Consider the following 20,616-nt stretch of genomic DNA (forward strand, 5'->3'; position numbering starts at 1 on the left):
GCGAGCAACACATTGCGAGCGAGCGCAAATGCAAAAACTGAGCGAGAGGGGCTGCTGGTGTGTGTGTGTGGATAATAGCAAACACTGAAATACAGTTTTTGCACGCAGCAATGGATTTTGTTCACTCAAGTTCAGCTTTTCTTTGCTCAAAATAAATTTCTCCTCAAAATACAACACTTGCACATGCAAACTTTTTTTTACATGCGCTCAGAATAGTGGCACAAAGATAGCGCCATACAAATGGAGTAAGCTGTTCAGGTTAAGAGACAGGCTCCGCAACACTCAAGTATGTAACCATCACTCAGTTCAAACAACTTTCTTTTAAACTACTACAATGAAGATCAGAGAAACACAAGAACACCACATGACAGAGGCCAAATAAACGAGACGCCAGCTCTCTGCGGTTTGTCGTGCAGCACCACCTACATCTATTGAAACTGTTGATCCTTCAAGCAGTTGTAGGATCAACACAGCATAAAAGATTAACCACAAAGATTACAGATTGATAAATGATTTTATTGCAACCTAAGACAGATAATCTGGCATTTCACTCGCCCAACTGTAACGTCTAGATTAGCGTCAGTGGTGCTAGTAAAGCCATCAATCATCTGTCTGGGTTTTTATTACTTTAAAATGTTTCTCTCTTAATATTTTTAACTTAAATTCAGCAGCTACATCTTAAATTTCCTGTGCTCACCCTGGTGAAGCTGTCTCTGGGTGTATCTACAGGTGTTGCTGGGAAGCATCATCTTCCTCAACAGGGGCAGGGTACCGGTCACCTCCTCCGCACACACCCAGTCCTCCACAAGGCATAAATGTGGGTAGTTGGTTGCAAGCAGTCTCAGTAGGGCCGAATGCAGACCTGGGATCAGTGAAGAAACTGCGTTCAAGTCTACAATAATCAAATAATTTTTACCTTTTGGGGGTTTTTCTCCATGTGTTTAGTAAGAAAAAGCCAAAAGTGACTCTCACCCCCGAGTTCCTGCTGCAGCCCTTGGGCCTGGGTAACTAAGTACTTAATGGGGATCTGGTCCATCAGGGCTGCAGAGTAGGATTTTGGCTTCTTCTGCATCAGGGCTTAAAAAAAAAAAACAGAAAAAGAGGAAAACAGGACGAGTGAGTGGATCACAGAAACTATACTGAATTAAATACTAAACAGAGTGAAAATGTGAAGCAAAATAAGGACGAGATGGAGGATAAATGTTTCATTTGATTGTGTGAGGACACCAGAGCCGCTGTGCCGATGCGTTCGAGAAGCTGAGGTGATTTTTCATTGACGTGGGTTCATTACCACTGCTGATGGGCTTCATTACTCCTTCCTTGAAGGCTGAGAGAGCACTTGGGTAAACACAGCAATTAAAGAGATGGGCATAAACTCTCACATAAATCTGGCCTAATGAAGGGCAAGAGGAGAGCTCGTCACGGGAGAGAATAAACACTGACTAGGCTAACTGCTAATGCTCAATCTAACCTACAGCTGTCCTAGTTAGCTTTGCTCCCGCAGCCATTGTACTTGGCTCTTTGTCAGCCAACCATTTTTTCTCGATAGAAGCAGCCAACATTCAGTGCCAAGAGAGAAAAGGATGAATGACTGCACATCCAGAGCATCTCCTACAACTTAACAGAGGACAAAAGGTTCCTTTTTCTTCTCACTTGCTGACAAATTCCCTTCATCATCCACACAATGCATTCTTCAGTGAGGAAAATGACAAAGGATGCAATTCAGACAGGCACAGAAAGAGAAAATGAGAAGCAGGAGGGAGGTGAGCCAAGAGCACAAAGGGAAGCCAAACACATCGCAGTGTTTTTGTTGGGAAACAGCCTCATACATACCCAGCTGTTTGGTGCTAGCCAACAGGTTCTCCTCATAAGACAGGATGTAGTACAGGATAAGCAGTTGGGTGGTTATAGAGTAGCGCTGCCGTCCTGCTCGACTACCATCCGCTTGCTAAAGAGATCACCAGCAAACGTGGATATAACGGTTACAAACCTATTTCCAAACTACGAAGATCAAAGTGAGCAAAATTATGGATTATGAAAGTGTGATTATGTTTCAAACAAAATTAACAATAACCCATCAAATGCACTGCACTGGTGTTTTGTAAGGGTGCGGATTTAGCTTCGGAAGCGACTTACTCCTGCAGAGCTCAGGAAGACAATGAGGATTTCCTGCTCTGTGATTGGCTGGTTGGTGGCCTCTGGGTTTGCCTTGGAAGCTGGAGTAAGGATGGAGTTGATATAAGCATCAATTAGGGGAATAAGTTGGGTGTGGATGGGTGTTGTCGTCTCACAGAGTTGGCGATAGATCCAGTCCTAGAAGGTGCACACAAAGGCAACAACACAGTTTCAAACAGCTGTGCAGTAGTACAAAGTTACGCAATAGTCACAATCAGCATAACGTGTGCATTACCTTAATAGACACTTTGTGCTTGGTGAAGGCTCGGCTCCGAAGCAGCTGGTAGATGCAGTGAATGGGAAGAAATCCTGTGATGTTGGCACTTAGGTTGTTGGTCACTGCAACCCTAACTGCATGAGCTGTAACCACCTGCACAGCCAAAGTCACACAACTGTTGTTAGCAGTTCAGAAATGTAAAGACTATAAACATTTGTGCCACATTTCTTTTGTAGCTCCTGGACAGGAAAATTTACTTCTATACCAGCAGCATGGGCCCAACCATCATCTTTGGCCAAGTGTTTATGTTTTGAATCATTATCGAAATAATATAGTTGCTCCGTGGTGCAGTGGTAACACATTCACCATATATGTGAATGATGGTAAATTTAATTCTGTTAGGAGATAAACCCCAGCCAAGCGCACTCCTAGTCCCAATGCCAGATAAATGGGCGGGCAGCATCAGAAAGGGCAAAGGGCATCAAATGTGTGCCAAATCAAATATGCCGATCCTTGGAAAATAAGGGAGCAGCCAAAAGTAGCGCCTAACTTTAATATCAAATTGAATCTGAACAAACAGTTTAAAAAAAGTTTGCTACAAAATAGGGTTAAAACTATCCAACCATCGTTGCCATTATGGGATTTACTGGTTCAAGACTCATGAGGTGTCCGATCTCTCTTATAACACTGTTTAAGAAGCTTACCCCATGACACAGACAGATGTGTGTGATGCTAATAGTCTATACTGGTGTGAAAACTCTGTTATGCACCGTGACAGTTTGCCAACGTCAAGCAGTAATAACCTAAAGATATCAAAGTCAAAACTTTCTTTGCTTCCTATGAAAAAGGTTTCAGCAGCAAATCATCCCCCCCCATTGGTCTGATAGTAAACAGTGAAACCTGAAAGGATGGAGGTGTTGAGTCAGAGATCTAAATCAAATCACTGACAAAAACGGTGGTTGCCCAGTAACAATACACAATGATGGACTTGTAATATACATACACACCTGTTCAGTGAAGATCTCCTGTGTGAAGATGGTCTTCATCTTGCTCAGTGAGCTGGGCTTGATGGCAATCTGCAGGAATTACACAAAAACTATAAAAAAACATCCAGAGTGGCAGGCTCGCTGTGAGTGAAAACAGCCTGTAGGCAGCAGCGCTGCTATTTTGTAATTCCCTCTTTTCATATTTCATAAGAAAAATTCTACATGGCAAGCACAACACTGAATTGAGAGGATTGCCCTAGGGGTGGAAACAAACAGGCTCTAAATCCAATTACATTACACATCTGTAGTGGGAAATACAGTGAGACGGGGAAACTACTTAGCACACAGACAAGAAACAATAGTGCACTTAATAAGTAATAACACTGAAAACTGGCTGCAGGGTGTAGAGCAGCTAGCTAGATACGTGTATGCTGCAAATGTTTCATTAGTGATATAGTCTTTATATGCACCACTGCTGCAGCAGAAGAGAGGGGCCAGTGGCTGGTCAGCCAGACTGATGTATTGATCACTGCCTCCCTCCCACCTACCACCTTACCTTCATCCCCAAAGTAGAGCACACCAACTCAATAATGGAGCTGAGCTGGTTGCTATGGAAATACATGGCAACCAGTAATAGCATCTCTCCAAAAGAAGCAGATACGCCTGCGGCGCTAAGGAGGAAGACAAACACATATGCAGGAGAGGCAAGTGAGAGAAGACATTTAGGTTTGTCGTTAAGCCTTCATGTTGCAGGACAGAATTTAAATAAAAGTGATTATGACCGTTACATCAACCCACACACACCCGAACCTTCCTCTCACAGCCTTTAGGTTAGTCAGACAAACCTGTCAGATTTATGGTTTATGGACTTGAGTCACAAAAACACGGATTCATATTCAATGCTGAAGGTGCTGAAACAGGTCATAGACTTCATACAGGAAAAACAAATCTCCAAGGAACGAGTTCAACACATAAAGACGATTTAATACTTTCAACTTCTTGTTCATTGTGGGAACGGTTTTTGTTTCCTTAGTCACTTGGTCAAGGGGCAAGGAAACAGAGTGTGTATAGGCATCCTTAGATTATCTGCCCTTCCTTATTCGTCCCTCTTCATCTGGCACTGAAATCTATCAGAGCCTAATGTAAAGAAATGTTCAAATCCGGCACACCGATTAGCGTGAATCCACTGATCCTTGTCACTTGCATCATCAGCACTGGAGCAACAACAACGGGCCAAACTTGGAGATGCACATAACTAATGTAACTGACTAATAATGTCCAATTTTCAAAAAGAGGTTCTTGACTTTAAAGTCCCCTCTGATGTCCATGTCTACTATCCTGGATCTTATGAAAAAGACACTGAACGGGCCCAAACAGAAATCTGTGATAAGCCTACAGCAGCTTTGGTTTTAGCCGTAGCTGGTTAGCAATTCATATTTCTAGGACAAGTATGCTGTGGTTGTTTAAAAATAATACCTGAGATGGATGGCAGGAGTAGAAAAGACACCATACAGCTATCTATGTATGTCAGATATATACCAGTCAATGTCAGCACCAGTTACAACCAATCAAAACTGGCGAGGAAGCTGACATGTAAAGAGCTCAGCACCTTTGTCTTTTACCGACACCGAACTTGGTGAATGGTACTGGCTCTACTTCCTGAAATTAATTTAAGAAAATTAAATTACATTTTTTTAAAAACAAATCTGCTGATTCTTCATATGAAAGGAGGTCACCACCAACAGCAGCTGTGTATAATGTTTCACAGTATAGGAGACAGGATCAGGATCTAAGTGCCACAAATGCTTTCACACATGGGTTTATGTTGCATTATAGACTAATTCTGTAAAGACATCCTATTACAGCTGATGTGATGAACATTTAAAGCTTACGACATATAAAATCAGTACAATAACGTGTGTGTCACAATAAATTCTGACATGTGACAGCTTCCTGTGATGGATTTTACTCTCTAATCTTTTGCGTTCTCCATGAAGCCTTTTTATTGTTACCTTTCAAAGTATTCCTCCTCTTTGATCATCCAGCTGAGCCACATGACCATCAGTTGTTCTTGCTCTGGAGTGCTGCACAGGCACACAGAGGATAAAGCTCAGTCAACATATGAAAAGAATACTATTAATGCCAAAAAACACCGACAGGGCTTTTTGGTAAGCAGCGGGCAAATCAAAATTCAAGACCACCGGCAGCTAAAAAGAGCTTGTGATCCCTGGCCTGTTTGTGTTGGCAGAATAAAACAAAGACGTCTAAAAGTAAGAGTCAATAAACTTTATGTACCTGACTAGAGTAGGAAAGGCCAGCAGTTTGCAGAAAGACAAGGAGACGAACCGAACGCCAGCAGGAGTGGCAGGAGGCCGGCTGGTCATCAGCTGCAGTAGTTGCTCTGCTTCCTCATCTGTAGGTCTGGAAGGAAACACAGCCATTAAAATACATTGTTACATTGTTACAACTAGTACATAAAATACTGATTATAAAATCAAATGTAACAAAAGCTATCATGATCTTTGACTCACCTGAGACCTGCAATACCCATGAGGGCGCAGTACAGTCGGAGCAGGGCGCTGGCCTTTACCACGTGCTCCTCTCTGAGGCCAGAGTACCCCGAGCCTCCTTCCTCCTCCATGCCGCCATTATTGGGCACATGGGTGCTGCGTGAACGCGGCAGGATGGCAACGAGCTCGAGCAGCAGCTGTCTGCGCATTTGCCACAGCACTGAGCTGCTTTCCCTCTTACGCTGGCAGGATCGAGTGAGGAGAGGACACCATTTAACTTTCATGCTTCCACCGCTGGGCCTTGGTAAAAGTTTGCCCAAGTTCATTTACAAATCTGATAATTATGATCATTAACTGACTCGTTGCATGAGCAGCAACTTGAGGAACATTTTAGGACATTTCTCCAATGGCGAGCAGAAGCTCCGTTCCTCCTCAGAGGGAGCTTTATCGCCTAAAAACCCCCCAACATTTTATGAAAGGGAAATTTAAACAAATGATGACATTTACAGTGAAAAGCTGACTAAAGCGTGTCTGCGCTCCATAAACTGCAAGAAATGCCAGCAGATAGCCAGACTCGTGATCTCCTTTATATCTGCTGTGATATTTTGAATGTTAGCTTAAATTTGGGGCAATCCAACTGGAGCGCTGAACACCGAGTAATACAAGAAAGATACTCCCACCAGGATCTCATTTTGAATGTCAGCGAGTGTTTGTGTTACTGTCTGTTCTTTAAAAACATCACAGGAACAATCCAGCATGTTGAGGACATTGTGGGTGGTCCACCTCTTGCACCTAAAGGAGTGACTGTTTATGTGTTGTCAGGAAATACGAGAGTCAACCGGGGCCTTACCTGTTGTCCATTGCGAATGAACATACTGAACCACGTACGGACTTTGCTATTGGTGCCAAGCAGCAGTCCGCTGACATAAGACACAAGAGGACTGACTGCCTCATCTGCTGCATCTGGTTTATAATCCAGAGTGAGAGCCACACCCAAACCAGGCAGGTGACACTCCTCCACCTGGAACACACAGAGCACCCACAGTCAATTACAGAGCGTCACCTGTTCTATCAAATATTAATCATGTTCTTTCATAATGACTACGTCTATGTTTGTTTGATTATCACTATGGGCTGATGTGCTCCCGGTCTTTGCAAAGACACGCGTCTCCAAGGTATAGCTCAGGGGTCTCGAACTCCAGACCTCGAGGGCCGCTGTCCTGCAACTTTTCCATGTGTCCCTGCGGCAACACACCTGAATACAACTAGCAGGTCATTAGCAAGACTCTATAGAACTTGACTGCATGCTGAGGTGGCAATTCAGCCATTTGATTCATGTTACAGCAGCTCATGACTGAATGAACACGGTGCAATAAAGCATTGTTGGAATTACATTGTTCCAAACACATTTACTTGAGCAGGGTTAGGGGTCACCACCTCAGCATGCAGTCAAGTTCTATAGTCTTGCTAATGACCTAGCAAGGTCATTAGCAAGACCTCGAGCCCTCGAGGACTGGAGTTCGAGACCTCTGTATAGCTCCTTTTCTTACTGAGGGGAAACATGAGCAAAGAAGCTGTCTTGCTAAGTGAGTGATTACGAGCCAAAACAAGGTTTGAAAATAAAGGAAATTAAAAAAGGGGAACTAGCAATATGGGTGTCGTTCTAATACAAGCCTGCATTGCTGTATTAGTGTCGTCTTCTTTTTCTGTGCAAACGAAATATCATTGTTGTTTAAATTCACTGTTCCTCGTCATCCTACTATTAATGTTTCTCGACATTATTTTCTAACATCACGCGTTGCTTGACCTTGCTGGTTGCGAGCTCTACTGCCCTTCACCAGACATTGTTTTCAGCACTGAATCCCACCAATTCCCAAACCTTGTTGTTTGAGACCACAAAGTCCAGCCAAGTACGAGTTCTGCTAATGAATCATTCAGCAAGGCAATGAATTTCTTCTGCCTCGTTCAATAGCCGACCTTCTAACCTCTATGAGCGATAGAAATAAGACTCATTTCTCCCCCTCGGGGACAGCGTCACTAAGAGTACCACAACATAAATGACTAAAGAGCAAAATCCTATCACTTTTACTGCCCTCTATCAGGTGAGTTGATTTAAGCAGAGAAAAATAGTTCCCTGCACAGCAGAGCCAGTCGTTAGTCAAGTCTATAATAACTAAAGAGTGATGTTTAGGAGCTAAAAGCAAACAAACGTCTACAGCTTACAAATTATTCATCATTTAACAAAGTGGTGTAAGCACAACATTTGTCTGTCAAACTGATTTTCATTCTTGAAATCTGTGCATGACTGTTACATTACCAGCAGGCTACGTTTAGCGAGGCAGAGAAACAGATGAGCTTTGCTGGGGTGCCGCGTTAAATTTGTTACCAAGAGAAACTGCAAAATTATGGAAGATATGTTTTAACGGCAAATAATTATATTGAGATCACAATCAATATTTAATGCGGCTATGTTTCTGCAAACACAACCGTCGTGCTATCCAAACATTTAATCAGGAGAGCGCTTCATAAAAAAGGAGCAGATGCTCTAAATGTGCTGGTGCGAGTATTAATTTTATTTAATACATGCATAATTAATGGGATAAAACAGGGCAGCAGAATGAATGTTGCAGAAAATGTGCATCCAGAGTAGAAAAAGAGCAGCTACTAGATGAGAGAACTCATCTCTCATCTGAAATAAATGACTTTTGGGATGCTGTAAATAAAGTGGGATTTTGGCGTGAGTTCAGTCCCACCATTATACTAACGGTATACCTACCACCATAGCCCGGATATTGAGAGCCTGTGAGGGATTCATCTGACATAGCTGCCGGAGCGCTTCAGTCCTGCGCCGCCCACCTACGCTCTCCTCATCCTGACGCTCTCCATTCTTAATCAGACCTCTGCACACTGCAACAACAGAGAGGCACGCTGAAACACTGTGGACTTTCTGCTTACTATATCCTTACAGCAAATGAGGAGAAACGTATGCAGACTTTCAACACTGTATAATCTGAATACTTCCAGATCCCAGTTATGTCCTTCAATACACAACAGCCATGATTACATCAATTCTCTGGCATATTTGTCCTTCACTTTCCCACTGTATATTGTTTAAAAGTAAATTTGGTAGCTGGCATTATGGCAACGCTTTGAAATTGAATTAGTTTCCATCTGTGCTGCTCCTGGATCATTCATACACCATTGATGAGGTGGCGGGGTGAAGTCTGGCTGCCAGCTGGTGTTTAACATGGCAAACCTTACAAACACTTCATCCAAGGATGAATCCATTGCACTTTCATGTCAATGAAAGAGTAACTGCAGCAGCAAAGCCAAAAGGAATCTGTGATGATCACTGCTACGCAGCACAAATCTGCGCCTGACATGGCTCTGACACTCTGTGCGATAAGGAGACAGTGAGTGTTTTATTCCAGAGAGCCTCTCAAAGAGCTCTCGGGGAGTCAGGATGACATAATAATAATGTTCATCATCAGTCAAAGACAAATGCCTGCACTCTCGGTCCACTGCCGTGAACAGAATTAAGAACAACACATATAGTTGTAGATATCAGTGTGTAATTCTAATAAAGCGAGAAACCTTGGAGGTAATCTCAGGTAAAGTCCTGTTTCCTCCACACTGACTGACTATATCCAACTATTCCTGTCAATTAATCAGCCACTCTATTTTCCATTATCTGCTGACAGAATGTGCAGCGTTGTGCAACAGATGAATTACCTTCATTGAAGCTGTCAGGAACATTGGCAACCAGCAGACACAGAAACCAGTCACCATTGCGGACGTGAAGCAAAGCCTCGGCCACATCCACGATCGGCAGGAGCGAAGGCAGCTCTAAGACGGAGAAAATCCAAACACACTTCAGACGGCAGAGTCAAAGAAACGGATTATTTTCAGACATGTTTACAGAAATATTTGTTATTTTAAATATGCTGCATTATTGCTGAACTCTCGGGAGCAGTGGATTATTTATTGTTTGGATTATTTCGATTTTTCAGTTATTTTGTATTTATCAAAAAGCAAGTCACTGCCTTTTACAAGAAAAAGACAAGGCTGTGAGGAGATGGAGTGGCTGGCTGCAGACTGCTCTTCAAGCAGAAATCAGCTACATGACAAAGTGCTGTAAACAATTAGTGTTTGAGCTTCAGCATGTTTTCAACACTTTGCCATGCCAACAGAGCAGCAAGAGATGCTTTTCAAAATTTGTTTTCTTTATTTTCATTTGCTGCTCATGACAATTTTTTCATTTGTAGATTTTGTAGTGCTCCCTACAACGTGAACCTCTCACCTGAATGTTTAAAATGTTGTTCAATCCAATTCAATTCAAGCTCAACAATCAAATGATCCCCTATGAGAGCAAGCACCAGGCAACGGTGGAAAGGGAAAACTTCCTTTAAACAGGAAGAGACCTCTGACAGAACCAGGCTCAGGGAGGGGCAGCCATATGTCATGGCTGGTTGGGGGGTGAGAGGCAAAAGAAAAGAAAAATGGGAGCACAATTTAGCCATGTGTTGCTCATGTTGCCTAAAATAAACAACATATGGTTTTCTGGACTGTGAAGGAAAGTTTTCTGTGAGGTGACTGAAGACGCCGAGCGGATGCTTTTCAGTGCATTTCTTGTTTAAATGAACTCCGTCGGGTAAAAAAATGGAGTTGTTGAAAAACCTCAAGCATGGATGCTCAATAATCACTCCAGCAGCCTTTCTAATGCTGGCGTTCACGATCTGCCTGTCCTTATTGATTTTGCCTGGATTTCCATATCTCCCACCTGACGCTCGTTGATGGATGAATATACAATTGTCATTGAGGGAACTCTGTGTGCAGTTGCATCAATTCCTTCTCAATGACAGAAGTTGATAAGCAGACATGAGTCCCAAATCATTGCCCCAAGCATGGATTACCAATATGTCAGGTGGTCTCTGTGTGGATAGCTCCTCATAAAAACGAGGAAGGACTCCGCTCCAGCGCATCCCTCCTTTGCCAAACCACTGGACGTTGGCATTAAGTCCGAAAGTTTCTCCTCTCTTTTGCGTCACTCTCGCCTCGTCTGATGTAGCTTGACCCAATGATCCACACTTTTGTTTCTCCCTTCTGGAGATTCTGTGTGGTCTCTAAATGTCAATACATGGGAACCTGTTAGAGAGGCCAGGGTTGAAAAAGGGATGCCGGAGAACCTCCAAGGGTGTTATGCGCTGGTGTGCATCCAAGGCCAACATCTCTTTAATTAAGCTGACAAATAAGCTTTGGCCATCTTCTGGTCCTCGTCTAACCTTCATTATTTGTTCGAGGTCATCGAGACGTTTAAGTTTTATGTATCGAGTCTCCAGGGATGGATATCCTGTCTCGTACTGAAATTGTTGGTCAGTCTTATCTGTCCAGCGCTGTTGCTTGTAGTAGTCTTCAATGAAATAGTCATCAGTGTAAATGCCAGAGTCTAGAACATCATCTGGTGGCTGACCCTGAGTCTGTATGATGAATTTCAGATAATCATATTCATTCTCCGCAGGGTAGAGTAGCACCCCTGTAGCAAGCTCCACACCTACCAGCCCCAGCTGGTAGGTGTTATTAGAACTGACACCCTTTACCTGTCTGTAGCTGAATCTCCCACATTTCAGTCATTCAGTGATTAAAAGAATATGAACCTTCAATATTCATTCAGATGTTTTGTTTTTCTAAAAAAAGATTTATTCAGTTTTTTCTAATGTACATTTTAACATCATCTACTTTCAAACTTTGAAACTTCTTCTGTGTGAACTTCAGCTTTCAACAGTTCTCCACTTTATCTTTCAGGTGAATTATTCAGTATGTTTCAGCTGTAGGGATGGGTACCGGTATCCGGTGCCATGATGGCACATGTCATACACTTTGGATTCTAGCCAATCATTTTACGTTTCCGAGGATAGTAGGCGGGGCCGAGGTACGTACGTTCTTTTAGAGCAGAGCTACAGATTAAAAATGTCCCAAGGCGAAGCGGTCAAAAGTCTGGCTGTACTTCACAGCAAAAGATGCAAACTCAGCACTGCAACAAGTGCTTTAAGCTGATACTGTGATACTGTCAAAGGAGGTAACACCTCGAATCTGATGAAACACCTGGCGACGCATAGCGTTTTTTTTAAAAGCCGAGAAATGCGCCGTATTTGATAGCTTGCTGCGAGACCTCACACCGAGCACATCTACTGCGGGTGTGGTGCCTGTTATCGGACCCGGAGTTAGCAACATCCCCCAAAAACCCGAAGAGGAGAGTCCTGGCCCCTAGCCCTGCCAGTGTAGCAGAAATGATGAGGATGATGATGATGCAGCAGCCGTTCTTCTCTGCGTGAGTAGCTTAATGTTGTTCGTGTGTAATTTACGTTGAGTAGGCTAACCACGTTATTACATTAATGCATGTAAGGTGAACTAGCAAACATCATCATAGCTACATGCGGCTGTCCTCTTGTTTGATGGCAGATACTCCCTTCACCCTGGCCAAAAAGGCTAAAATGACCAAAGAAAAAGTGGAAAACAGTTAAACATGAGAGGTTTTTGGACAAAGTTTGTGTTTTTTCCATTGTTTAAGCACTGCTTCCAGCCAAGAGTGATGACCATATATGCCCCATAGCTGCAGAAAAGGCTAACATTGTTATCTTTTTACAAAAAAACAGCTGAACATGAGAGGTTTTTGGACCAATTTTGTGTTCTCCATTCTTTAAGCACCGTTTAAGCACCGGCACCGTTTCAAAAGTACCGGTTTGGTACTGGTATTGGATAAAACCTAAACGATACCCATCCCTATTCAGCATTTCAACATTTTTAACTTAACGTTCAGCAATTGTTTCATCTCAGCTCAAAACATTCAACTATCAGCATTCACACTGCAGTTTCTTCAGAAAATGCATTTTCTAGTTTTTGAATGTTGCTGCATTAAATGCAATGCTATTATAATGTACCTGCAAACAAAATGACATTTTTTCTTTTTTACCTGCTTGTAAAATGCAGAGGACATCCGCGACCTCTTCCAAGTACACAGGACTTTCAAAGAGTTCAGAAGACTTTAAGAAAAACTCTCCATTTGAGTCTGCCACCTGAGAAACAACACGGGAATGTGAAACAGGCCACAGGGACGCATCACCCAACTCACCCTATTAGATGAAGATGGATCTACTAAAGGACAACAGCAGCACTGAGACGCAGTTAATTTCATTCCAAGCGAGAGCAGCTAGCAGAGATTTAGTCGTAATTCTGATAGAAACTTCAAATTTAATGAAAAGTTAAAGAAAGCAGCACAATCTTGTTTCTGTAGTCCACAGGTGACACTCATTAATGATTCATACTTCCATTTCTTTACATATACACAGCTGTCCCAGGTATACGTGACATGTTTGTTCCACATTTCTACAACGCGGATGCTCAGTTATCGTCATCGTCAGTGTCCAGAGATCTACCGAATTATAAGGGGAGCTTTGACTGTACCTTGTTCATGATAGCCAGGAGCTCACTGAGGGTCAGACGGAGTCTCCTGAGGGGATCACTGTGTTCAAACTCCAGAGTTAGGCCGTGCTGCAGCTGTGACACCAGGATGCTTTCTGCATTAGAGCCACCTGCCTTGTGCCTAGCAGAGGAGACGGTACATTATGTATACTGCTAAAATGAACTCCAAGTAGGCTTTTTTGTTTTTTAAAACACAGTAACAAATATAGCTGTATATGTATGACCCGATAAGCAGCTTTTCCCACCCTGTAACCCACTACTGTGCCAGTATATAGTGTTACCATGTGAAAATAAGTCATACCTAAGCTGCTGCTCCTTCCGTGCGTCCTGCTCCAAGGCATGAAAGTCAACAGACAAAAGTGCTACAATGGAGTTGACGGCTTCAACCCCAGAGAGCAGGCGGAGGATAAGCTTCTTGTCCTGTGCCCAGGACTCGCTCTGATCAGCGGGGGCACATAACGCCATCCTCACCAAGCAGGGCAGCAGCAGCCTCAGCTCCGGATCACTTAACGCAGCCAGGCGCACTACATCCACCTTCTGCATGGCTTCAAAAGCATAGGAGCTGACAAACTGCAGCCCTGCACTGTCTCCCATCGCTCCGTGCATACACCTTGGGGGAAACAGACAAAACTGACGGTTTAAAGAGGAAAACTGGATGCATTTTTTTCTACAGTCTGCTAGTCTGTTTTCAACAGTACATACACTTTAAGTTGCAGAGCTAACGGTTGTCATAATGTGACCATTCATTCCTCGATATACATTTTTAACGCGAGAGTAACTTGTACGCTGATGGTAATGATTTTGTTTGATTACTTGTTCATAGGTTTAGTCACTACAAACAGAAACGCTGTTACACGCCACTAAAGAAACAAGATAACAGCCGTCTATAACCACTAACTGAAGCAAATGCTAACAACTGCTGGAGTAATACATGAACTAGTGTTTACTGGATTCACCTTCAGAAATCTTTAATATATGCCTTTTAAAGCACCAGCAATTCGGCTAAAATCGCTCGAACTCTTAGCTGGGTTTTTTTACGGCTACATATGAGCTAGCAGTAGCTAACACTCCTTCAGTTCGCTTCTGGAAAGACTTTTAGCATACTACTAGCAAGCTAAAAGCTAAAAGCTAGGCTAGTTTGTCACAAGACAACCTTGAGTTGACGGGTCCGTCTAAGCTATAAAGTAAGTGTAACATAAATACACGAATTCACAAGAACGCCCTTACCTGGCTCATTAAGATGACACGTACTGTTTTAAACAGTTATCGCCGCGGAGGCCTTCAGACGTCAGACTGTACCGTCAGCCCCCGCGGTCGCACGATCGGGGAGAGGAACTTGTCCTGGATTGTGCCGGCACGTTTGTGGAAACGTCTTTGCCGTTGTTTGGCACTTTCACTCCATTATAGATACCCTAAATCTCATCGTTACCCACAGGGAACACCGTGGGTACTGTGAAAGCAAAAGCACTAATGTCGTCGGTGCCGTGAAGCAGCAATGACCGAACAAAGACTACTCCAGCCTGCGCGTGCTGCGAGCTCTCTGATCCTAGGCGCGTGTATATGATGGGGATGCTATTCTTTCATAGTTACAGCTAAATTACACACGCTTTGATTTTCTATAGTTTGACTATGTTATAACGGACAGACAACAATGGAAACGGTTTATTCTAGCTTATGCCAGACTGGTGGAAATGTTAAAAAATAATAATATGTAATATTTTGATTACACTGTTTTGCAAATATCGCTTATGATGAGATATTAGGGCTTTTAGATTCCTGCCCATTTCTAACTCCATTTAATCTTGATTTGTACTTACCCAAACAGTTTCTGGTGTCAGTATAAATTCCACATTTTGAAGAATATACAGACAGCAGTTGGTGAGGAAGGAAAACAGAGAGCAGGACCCGTTTATCCCCCTGTCGCTGACAGCGAGAAGAAATGCAGAAAATTATCAAAAGAATGAACTGCCAGCTGCTACTACATGCCACCCAGGGGCAACTCAGCCATTTACAAGCAAGATATCCCACTCAAATGGCTCTGCGTGGTTATTCCAATGCCTTTTCCCACATGTGAATAGTGTGGTAACAAGCTTGCAGAGATATTGTATATTAGACGCAGATGGTTACTGCAAACAACCATGATTTTCCAAAAAAGAAAACATGGCAAAATAAACTTTCATAGGTTTATTAAATATTGAATGTATTTATCTACACTCAAAATAAGACCAAATACATTTTAATGGTCAAATTTTCCAAGCCAACAGACGCTGGCTAATATGAAAGATAAAGAGCAACATCAGTAGATGGAGGAAACATCCAGACAGAACATATTTCTCTTTGCACAAACACTGCATGTCCAACGGGCAGCCATCCATAACAGGTTCATTTACACCACACATTTACTTTCACACTGAAATGGGACTGGTCTAAATGTGTCCATAACCAATCAGAAGTGGTGCCAGGAGGCAGACCTCAGCCAATGGGAGTACGGAGAGACGCGCTACAATAAAGGGATGTGCTGAAAAGGACACTGCATGTCTCTTCTCACGGTCTTGCTTTCATTTTCTTCTCGAAGAAAAATAAACGGATTAAAAAAAGAAATAAGATTAAACCTGAGGTCAGCTACTTCCAAGAGATGCCAATAGTTGTCACTCCGCTGCACTATTGGTGTCCTTGTCCAATTGCACATCACAGCCCCCCTCCCCCAGGCAATAAACACAAGCACAGGAAAATAAGTTGACGCACTTTATTCCTAAAACAGAAGCCACACCACCGACTGCTGGCATGGCATTCATATAGAATTATTTTATATATATTGCCGTTTGGTTTTTGTGTCTAAATGTGTGGTATAAAATACTATATACAACAATGTACCTCTTTATTTGAACACAGTGAAGTTCATTGCTGTACAAGTCCTCTGTAGCTACAGCTTTGCTGTAAGGTCTTCACGCTCAAAGGCATGAAACATAATTCTCCACTCTAATTCTTCTGTACATTGTGACAATACAAATATTCTGTCTCCATTACAAAAAATAATACTCTAAAAGCAACCTACTGGGACTTTCATTTTTATGGGATTTTTTCCTCTGGTGTTTTTATTAAGACGATTACATATATCTTAGACCAATTGCTTTAAAGCAGGAAGGTGATATAAACCTTCTCCATTTTTTATATATAAAAGAGGTTAAGAAATAAGACAAATTATACATTTAAAAACTTACAATAAATAAGATAAATGCAGGCATTTTGTTTGGATACAATTACATCCAAAGGAATAAAAAGGAATTTCATGTCTTAAAACCAAAGATCCATTCTTGGGTTTTTTCCTTGATCAAATATGTCCCTTTTCTTCCAATAATTTTACAGATAAACTTGTCTCATCGATACAGACTGGCCAGTGACTGTGCTGCCATGCTACATATCATGACAACCAATCTGTCATTCTTTCACGTTCATTGAATGCAATTCAGCTTCTAGTTTCCCCTCTTTTTTATTCCCTTGTCTCTACGTGCATGTCTTTAAATCACAGGGACAGAATATCCAGTCTCACGGGGGAGGGGGAGGGGGGGGGGAGGGCGGCGTGGTGGAGAAGGACTGGCTAGGCTTGGAAAACCATCTGATCCCATCTTGGTGCAGGATCCAGCTCCGTACACTGGTTTTCACTCATTATGACCCCCCGCCGCCTTCTTCCTGTAACAGCCCGATGTTTACAACATGTTCATGATGAAGTTGTACATCTGGTTGAGCACCACAAAGTGAATTGGTAGACACGATCGTCGGTCTTGCGTAGCCGGGTCACATGTCAGCCAGGAGAGGGCGTTGTACTGCTCCAGCACAAATCTGCCGAGGAACACAGGCATACAAAACGGTTACGCTTCAGTTTTCACCGCTTCAACATTCAATCGATGAACATTAAAACACGCGGCAACTTTTACCAGCATTGTGCACAAACCAGCGTCAGTCTGAAATCGGCTACAAATAGAAAACTCACCCTGGAAACACAGTCAGCAGGGTGGTAATAGTAATTTGTGCACTCGACCTGATGCAGAGTGTGTGCTGGTGTTGTTTACCTGAGTACATCTGAGGTCTGATTGGAGTCGAGGGGGTGGGAGTGTTTGCTGTGCAGCAGTTCATCTGATTGCACTGAAGACACATGGAGGTGCAAAGAGGCCTGAGAGGAAGCACGGGGGGGAAGAGGTGGCGTCAGAGGCATTATAATGAAGTTATCAACCTTTCATTACACGTCATTTAAATAATGACAGCTCTTTTCACAGCAGAAGGGTAGCAGCAGTGAGTCTGCAGCCAATTCCAGAAGCAATGGATAAAAAGGCAAACAAATCAAAACGACCTTATTATAAGTACAACACACTTTGATTGTGTGCAATTACGCACAAGGCTTCAACACACTTGCTCAAGCAGCAACATTCTTCACCAGCCTTACAAATTTACTGCATTTCCGACATAGCTGTGGTTTATTGGGGTGGTGAACCAAGTCTATGCCAGAGCGGTCAGAGCTATCAGCTGAGCCCGGGATTAACAACCAGCACTTTATAACGGCCACGCAGAGCTCTGTCGTAAAAAAGTGTCAGTGCATTTTAGTAGAACACCCGACAGGTAAGAAAAAAGGTCAGGGTTGCAACCCACACAGGCTTTGAGTGATAATGTTCAGGACGGCTCCTTAAATTCACTAGTAGGGCTGTGCGATATGACCAACATCTCATATCCCGATATAAGACATCTATCGTCCCGACAACGATACAAATCACAAAAATGTTACTTTCTGAAAATTCTGTGAATCTCGGGCAGCTCGACTTGCGTGAAGAGTTTCCAGCTGGGTGTCGTGCACCTGGAGTCGAGTGTTTTGACAGATGCATGAAACGATGAATTTTAGACATAAGTTGTAAGGTCGCTGTATTCTTTGTATTTATTAGGTGGCGTGCTGCAGGGAAAAGCGTGCTCTAACGTTTGAGTCTGAGGTTTATTTGGAGCACCTGACGGCTCTTTTTTGCTTCTCGTCTGTAAACTCTCTCCACACTCTTTCACGTGATCGCTGCGTAGGTGGTAGAAGACGTTTGTCGTGTGGAGTCTGAGGTGGGGGCCGGCTTCCTGCATAATTACAGTTTTCTGGTTCGTTTCAGACTTTTCATAACCAACCCATGTCCGTGATACAGAGGCAGCCCCTCCTTTAGGAATAAGGTCCTGGATTTGTTTTGACTGGTCCTTCTGTTTGTCATCATTTTAGTTTATTTTGAAAAATCTCAACAGGATCTTCAGCTTTATTGTGAAAGGTTTATGTGGAAAATAAACAAGCAGACGCTGGGTTTACCGTCGTTGTTGCTAATGACAACACGTAAAAACAGTGACTCGTCCGTCCGTAGTGTGGTTATTTTAAAAATAAGAGAAAAATTAATATGTCTGCTTCAAAATAAAATAAATAAAAATAAAATGTTGCCATAAATAGTTTATTTTGTGACACCACGAAACAAACGATAGCGTGATATGAAACAATGTTTTCATATCGTCATCAGATATATATCATCATATTGAACAGCCCCAGTAAAGATGCGAGCGTATCCTTAAGTAGTACCTTGAGAAAGAGTGGGCACTGGTTCTGAGCCTGCGGACAGGCTGACCAGAACCAGTCGGGTAGTGGGCCGGCTTTGGCCGTGGAGACGAAGTAGCCGAGTGCCAGAGGCTGCTGCAGGAGGTTAGGAACTTCTTCATGGGACTCCATACGATCGGTACTCTGACCCTGCAACGAGGTGGAAACTCGAGATAAACTTTTTGCTTTCTAAGCGTCATGTTGCACAGCTTGTGTGTGTGTGTTATGTACATGTTGTACCTTGCTGCCATCACCTCCGTGGTGGTAATGAGAGCCAGGGGAGTGCACCGGGGAGGTGGTAGGTGAGATGTTGATGATGTCTGGATCCACTAAATCGTTCTCCTGGTCGAGCAGGGCCAAGATCTCGATAGCATCAGAGCCATCTGTGGAGAAGAGAACAGCTCAATAGGATCTGCGATTGGAGGGTGAGTGTGCCACTTACTGTAATGCAAATTGTGACTGTAAATATAGCTTCTTTTTCTGCCAACAAATGTATTTTTCACAAAAGAAATGAGCTGAAGACCCCTGAGGGTGCCATAGATGCAGAAAGCATGTATGCAACCATGACTACTATTCATTCTTAACAGACTAGAAAAGTAAACAGGGAGGATTTGGAAACAAACTGCACTGAACGGGGGGGTTGCTGTGAGACAAACAAGAAACCGCTGCTGAGTGAAAGACAGATGAAGGAGAACGACTGACCAGTGGTGGGATTGAGAATGTCGATGTTGGTGTCGATGCTGGTGTAATTGCAGCTGGCGACCTGGACGATGGCAGAGGTGGGGAAGACCAGGATGTGGGTGCAGGAAGTGTCCTGCGGCGTGCTAAGCTGCGATGTCTGCATGTTTAAGGTGGTGCTGCGGCCAAACACCGAGCCCGTCGACACAGAGTCTGAGAGGACGCACAGAGGAGAGAGAAAGGGTCAGTGAAGACACACAATATGAACAAGAATCCATTCACAATCCTTTTGTCTAGTACAAGTAAAGTGATTAAACTGGTGCTCGCTGAGCAAATTCATCCCATCCCAATCGTTAAGTGATTTAATTTCACTGCACCATCGTGACTATGTTAACAGAAAAGCCGAGTTAGAGCTTTAACTGATTAACACAGCTACGGCATTCAAAATTGAAAGAATTAACTGATTAAATATTCATATGTGTTAATTTTTGCAGCTAAAAATCACAGTATTAGGTTTTCAAAGCGTATTTTAAAGCGTCCTCACATATATACACACCACGGAGGAAAGTAGACTCTGAATGTCAGAACAGCTGTTACATTTAGTGCCAACCCCCTTAGTCATAGTCATCTGAGGCTAACACAGCCTCGCTAATCTCTTTCAGCTTGAAGGGGTTTTTAGAAAGGAGATGTCCTCAGCTTGGCATAGCTCAACAGAATCCCGGCATGATGCACTGACAATCCCCCCCTACTCGTTTCCCAAAATAAACCCATTGATCTGGCTCTCCATCACACTGCATTGAGATCAATGAGTATCTGAGAGGTAGTGCTTTATGAGCGAAAGGTACACGATCTTCCCTGCCATCAATCCGCCCTGGACGGGGAAGGGAAGGGGGGGGCATTGTGATACGCTCCTACCATCCATCATGCCCCACACACACACACACACACACACACACACACACACACACA

The 20,616-nt window shown here is 43.1% G+C and overlaps 2 protein-coding genes across 4 annotated transcripts in view; both read right to left on the reverse strand.

Annotated features, from left to right (window-relative positions):
* ints2 (integrator complex subunit 2) overlaps window positions 1-15,971 on the reverse strand; it is a 30,775-nt gene extending 14,804 nt beyond the window's left edge. Inside the window, exons 1-17 of one of the 3 annotated variants that reach the window (XM_042218841.1) lie at window positions 15,185-15,971; window positions 13,669-13,977; window positions 13,350-13,488; window positions 12,859-12,961; window positions 9,621-9,734; window positions 8,665-8,795; window positions 6,739-6,909; window positions 5,910-6,130; window positions 5,674-5,799; window positions 5,391-5,462; window positions 3,935-4,049; window positions 3,400-3,468; window positions 2,411-2,545; window positions 2,137-2,313; window positions 1,834-1,948; window positions 973-1,077; window positions 698-862 (exon numbers count right to left, since the gene is read on the reverse strand). In XM_042218841.1, the coding sequence (XP_042074775.1) occupies window positions 698-862; window positions 973-1,077; window positions 1,834-1,948; window positions 2,137-2,313; window positions 2,411-2,545; window positions 3,400-3,468; window positions 3,935-4,049; window positions 5,391-5,462; window positions 5,674-5,799; window positions 5,910-6,130; window positions 6,739-6,909; window positions 8,665-8,795; window positions 9,621-9,734; window positions 12,859-12,961; window positions 13,350-13,488; window positions 13,669-13,973 (2,263 nt within the window). In that variant the 5' untranslated portion in view covers window positions 13,974-13,977; window positions 15,185-15,971. Of the gene's footprint in view, window positions 1-697; window positions 863-972; window positions 1,078-1,833; window positions 1,949-2,136; window positions 2,314-2,410; window positions 2,546-3,399; window positions 3,469-3,934; window positions 4,050-5,390; window positions 5,463-5,673; window positions 5,800-5,909; window positions 6,131-6,738; window positions 6,910-8,664; window positions 8,796-9,620; window positions 9,735-12,858; window positions 12,962-13,349; window positions 13,489-13,668; window positions 13,978-14,323; window positions 14,565-14,594; window positions 15,143-15,184 lie in introns of those variants that run through there. The other 2 variants (XM_005926800.3, XM_042218839.1) reach the window with 2 other exon arrangements.
* Window positions 15,972-16,099: 128 nt separating this feature from the next.
* The window catches only part of med13a (mediator complex subunit 13a), a 66,792-nt gene continuing 62,275 nt past the window's right edge, over window positions 16,100-20,616 (reverse strand). The window contains exons 26-30 of the mRNA XM_014335018.2: window positions 19,672-19,860; window positions 19,210-19,352; window positions 18,955-19,119; window positions 17,438-17,538; window positions 16,100-17,207 (exon numbers count right to left, since the gene is read on the reverse strand). Of these exons, the coding sequence (XP_014190504.1) occupies window positions 17,075-17,207; window positions 17,438-17,538; window positions 18,955-19,119; window positions 19,210-19,352; window positions 19,672-19,860 (731 nt within the window). The 3' untranslated portion in view covers window positions 16,100-17,074. The remainder of the gene's footprint in view (window positions 17,208-17,437; window positions 17,539-18,954; window positions 19,120-19,209; window positions 19,353-19,671; window positions 19,861-20,616) is intronic.

The sequence above is a fragment of the Haplochromis burtoni genome, unplaced genomic scaffold (genome assembly GCF_018398535.1).
Source record: "Haplochromis burtoni strain Fernald_Lab_line unplaced genomic scaffold, NCSU_Asbu1 Contig_24, whole genome shotgun sequence".
Taxonomy (NCBI): Eukaryota; Metazoa; Chordata; class Actinopteri; order Cichliformes; family Cichlidae; genus Haplochromis; species Haplochromis burtoni.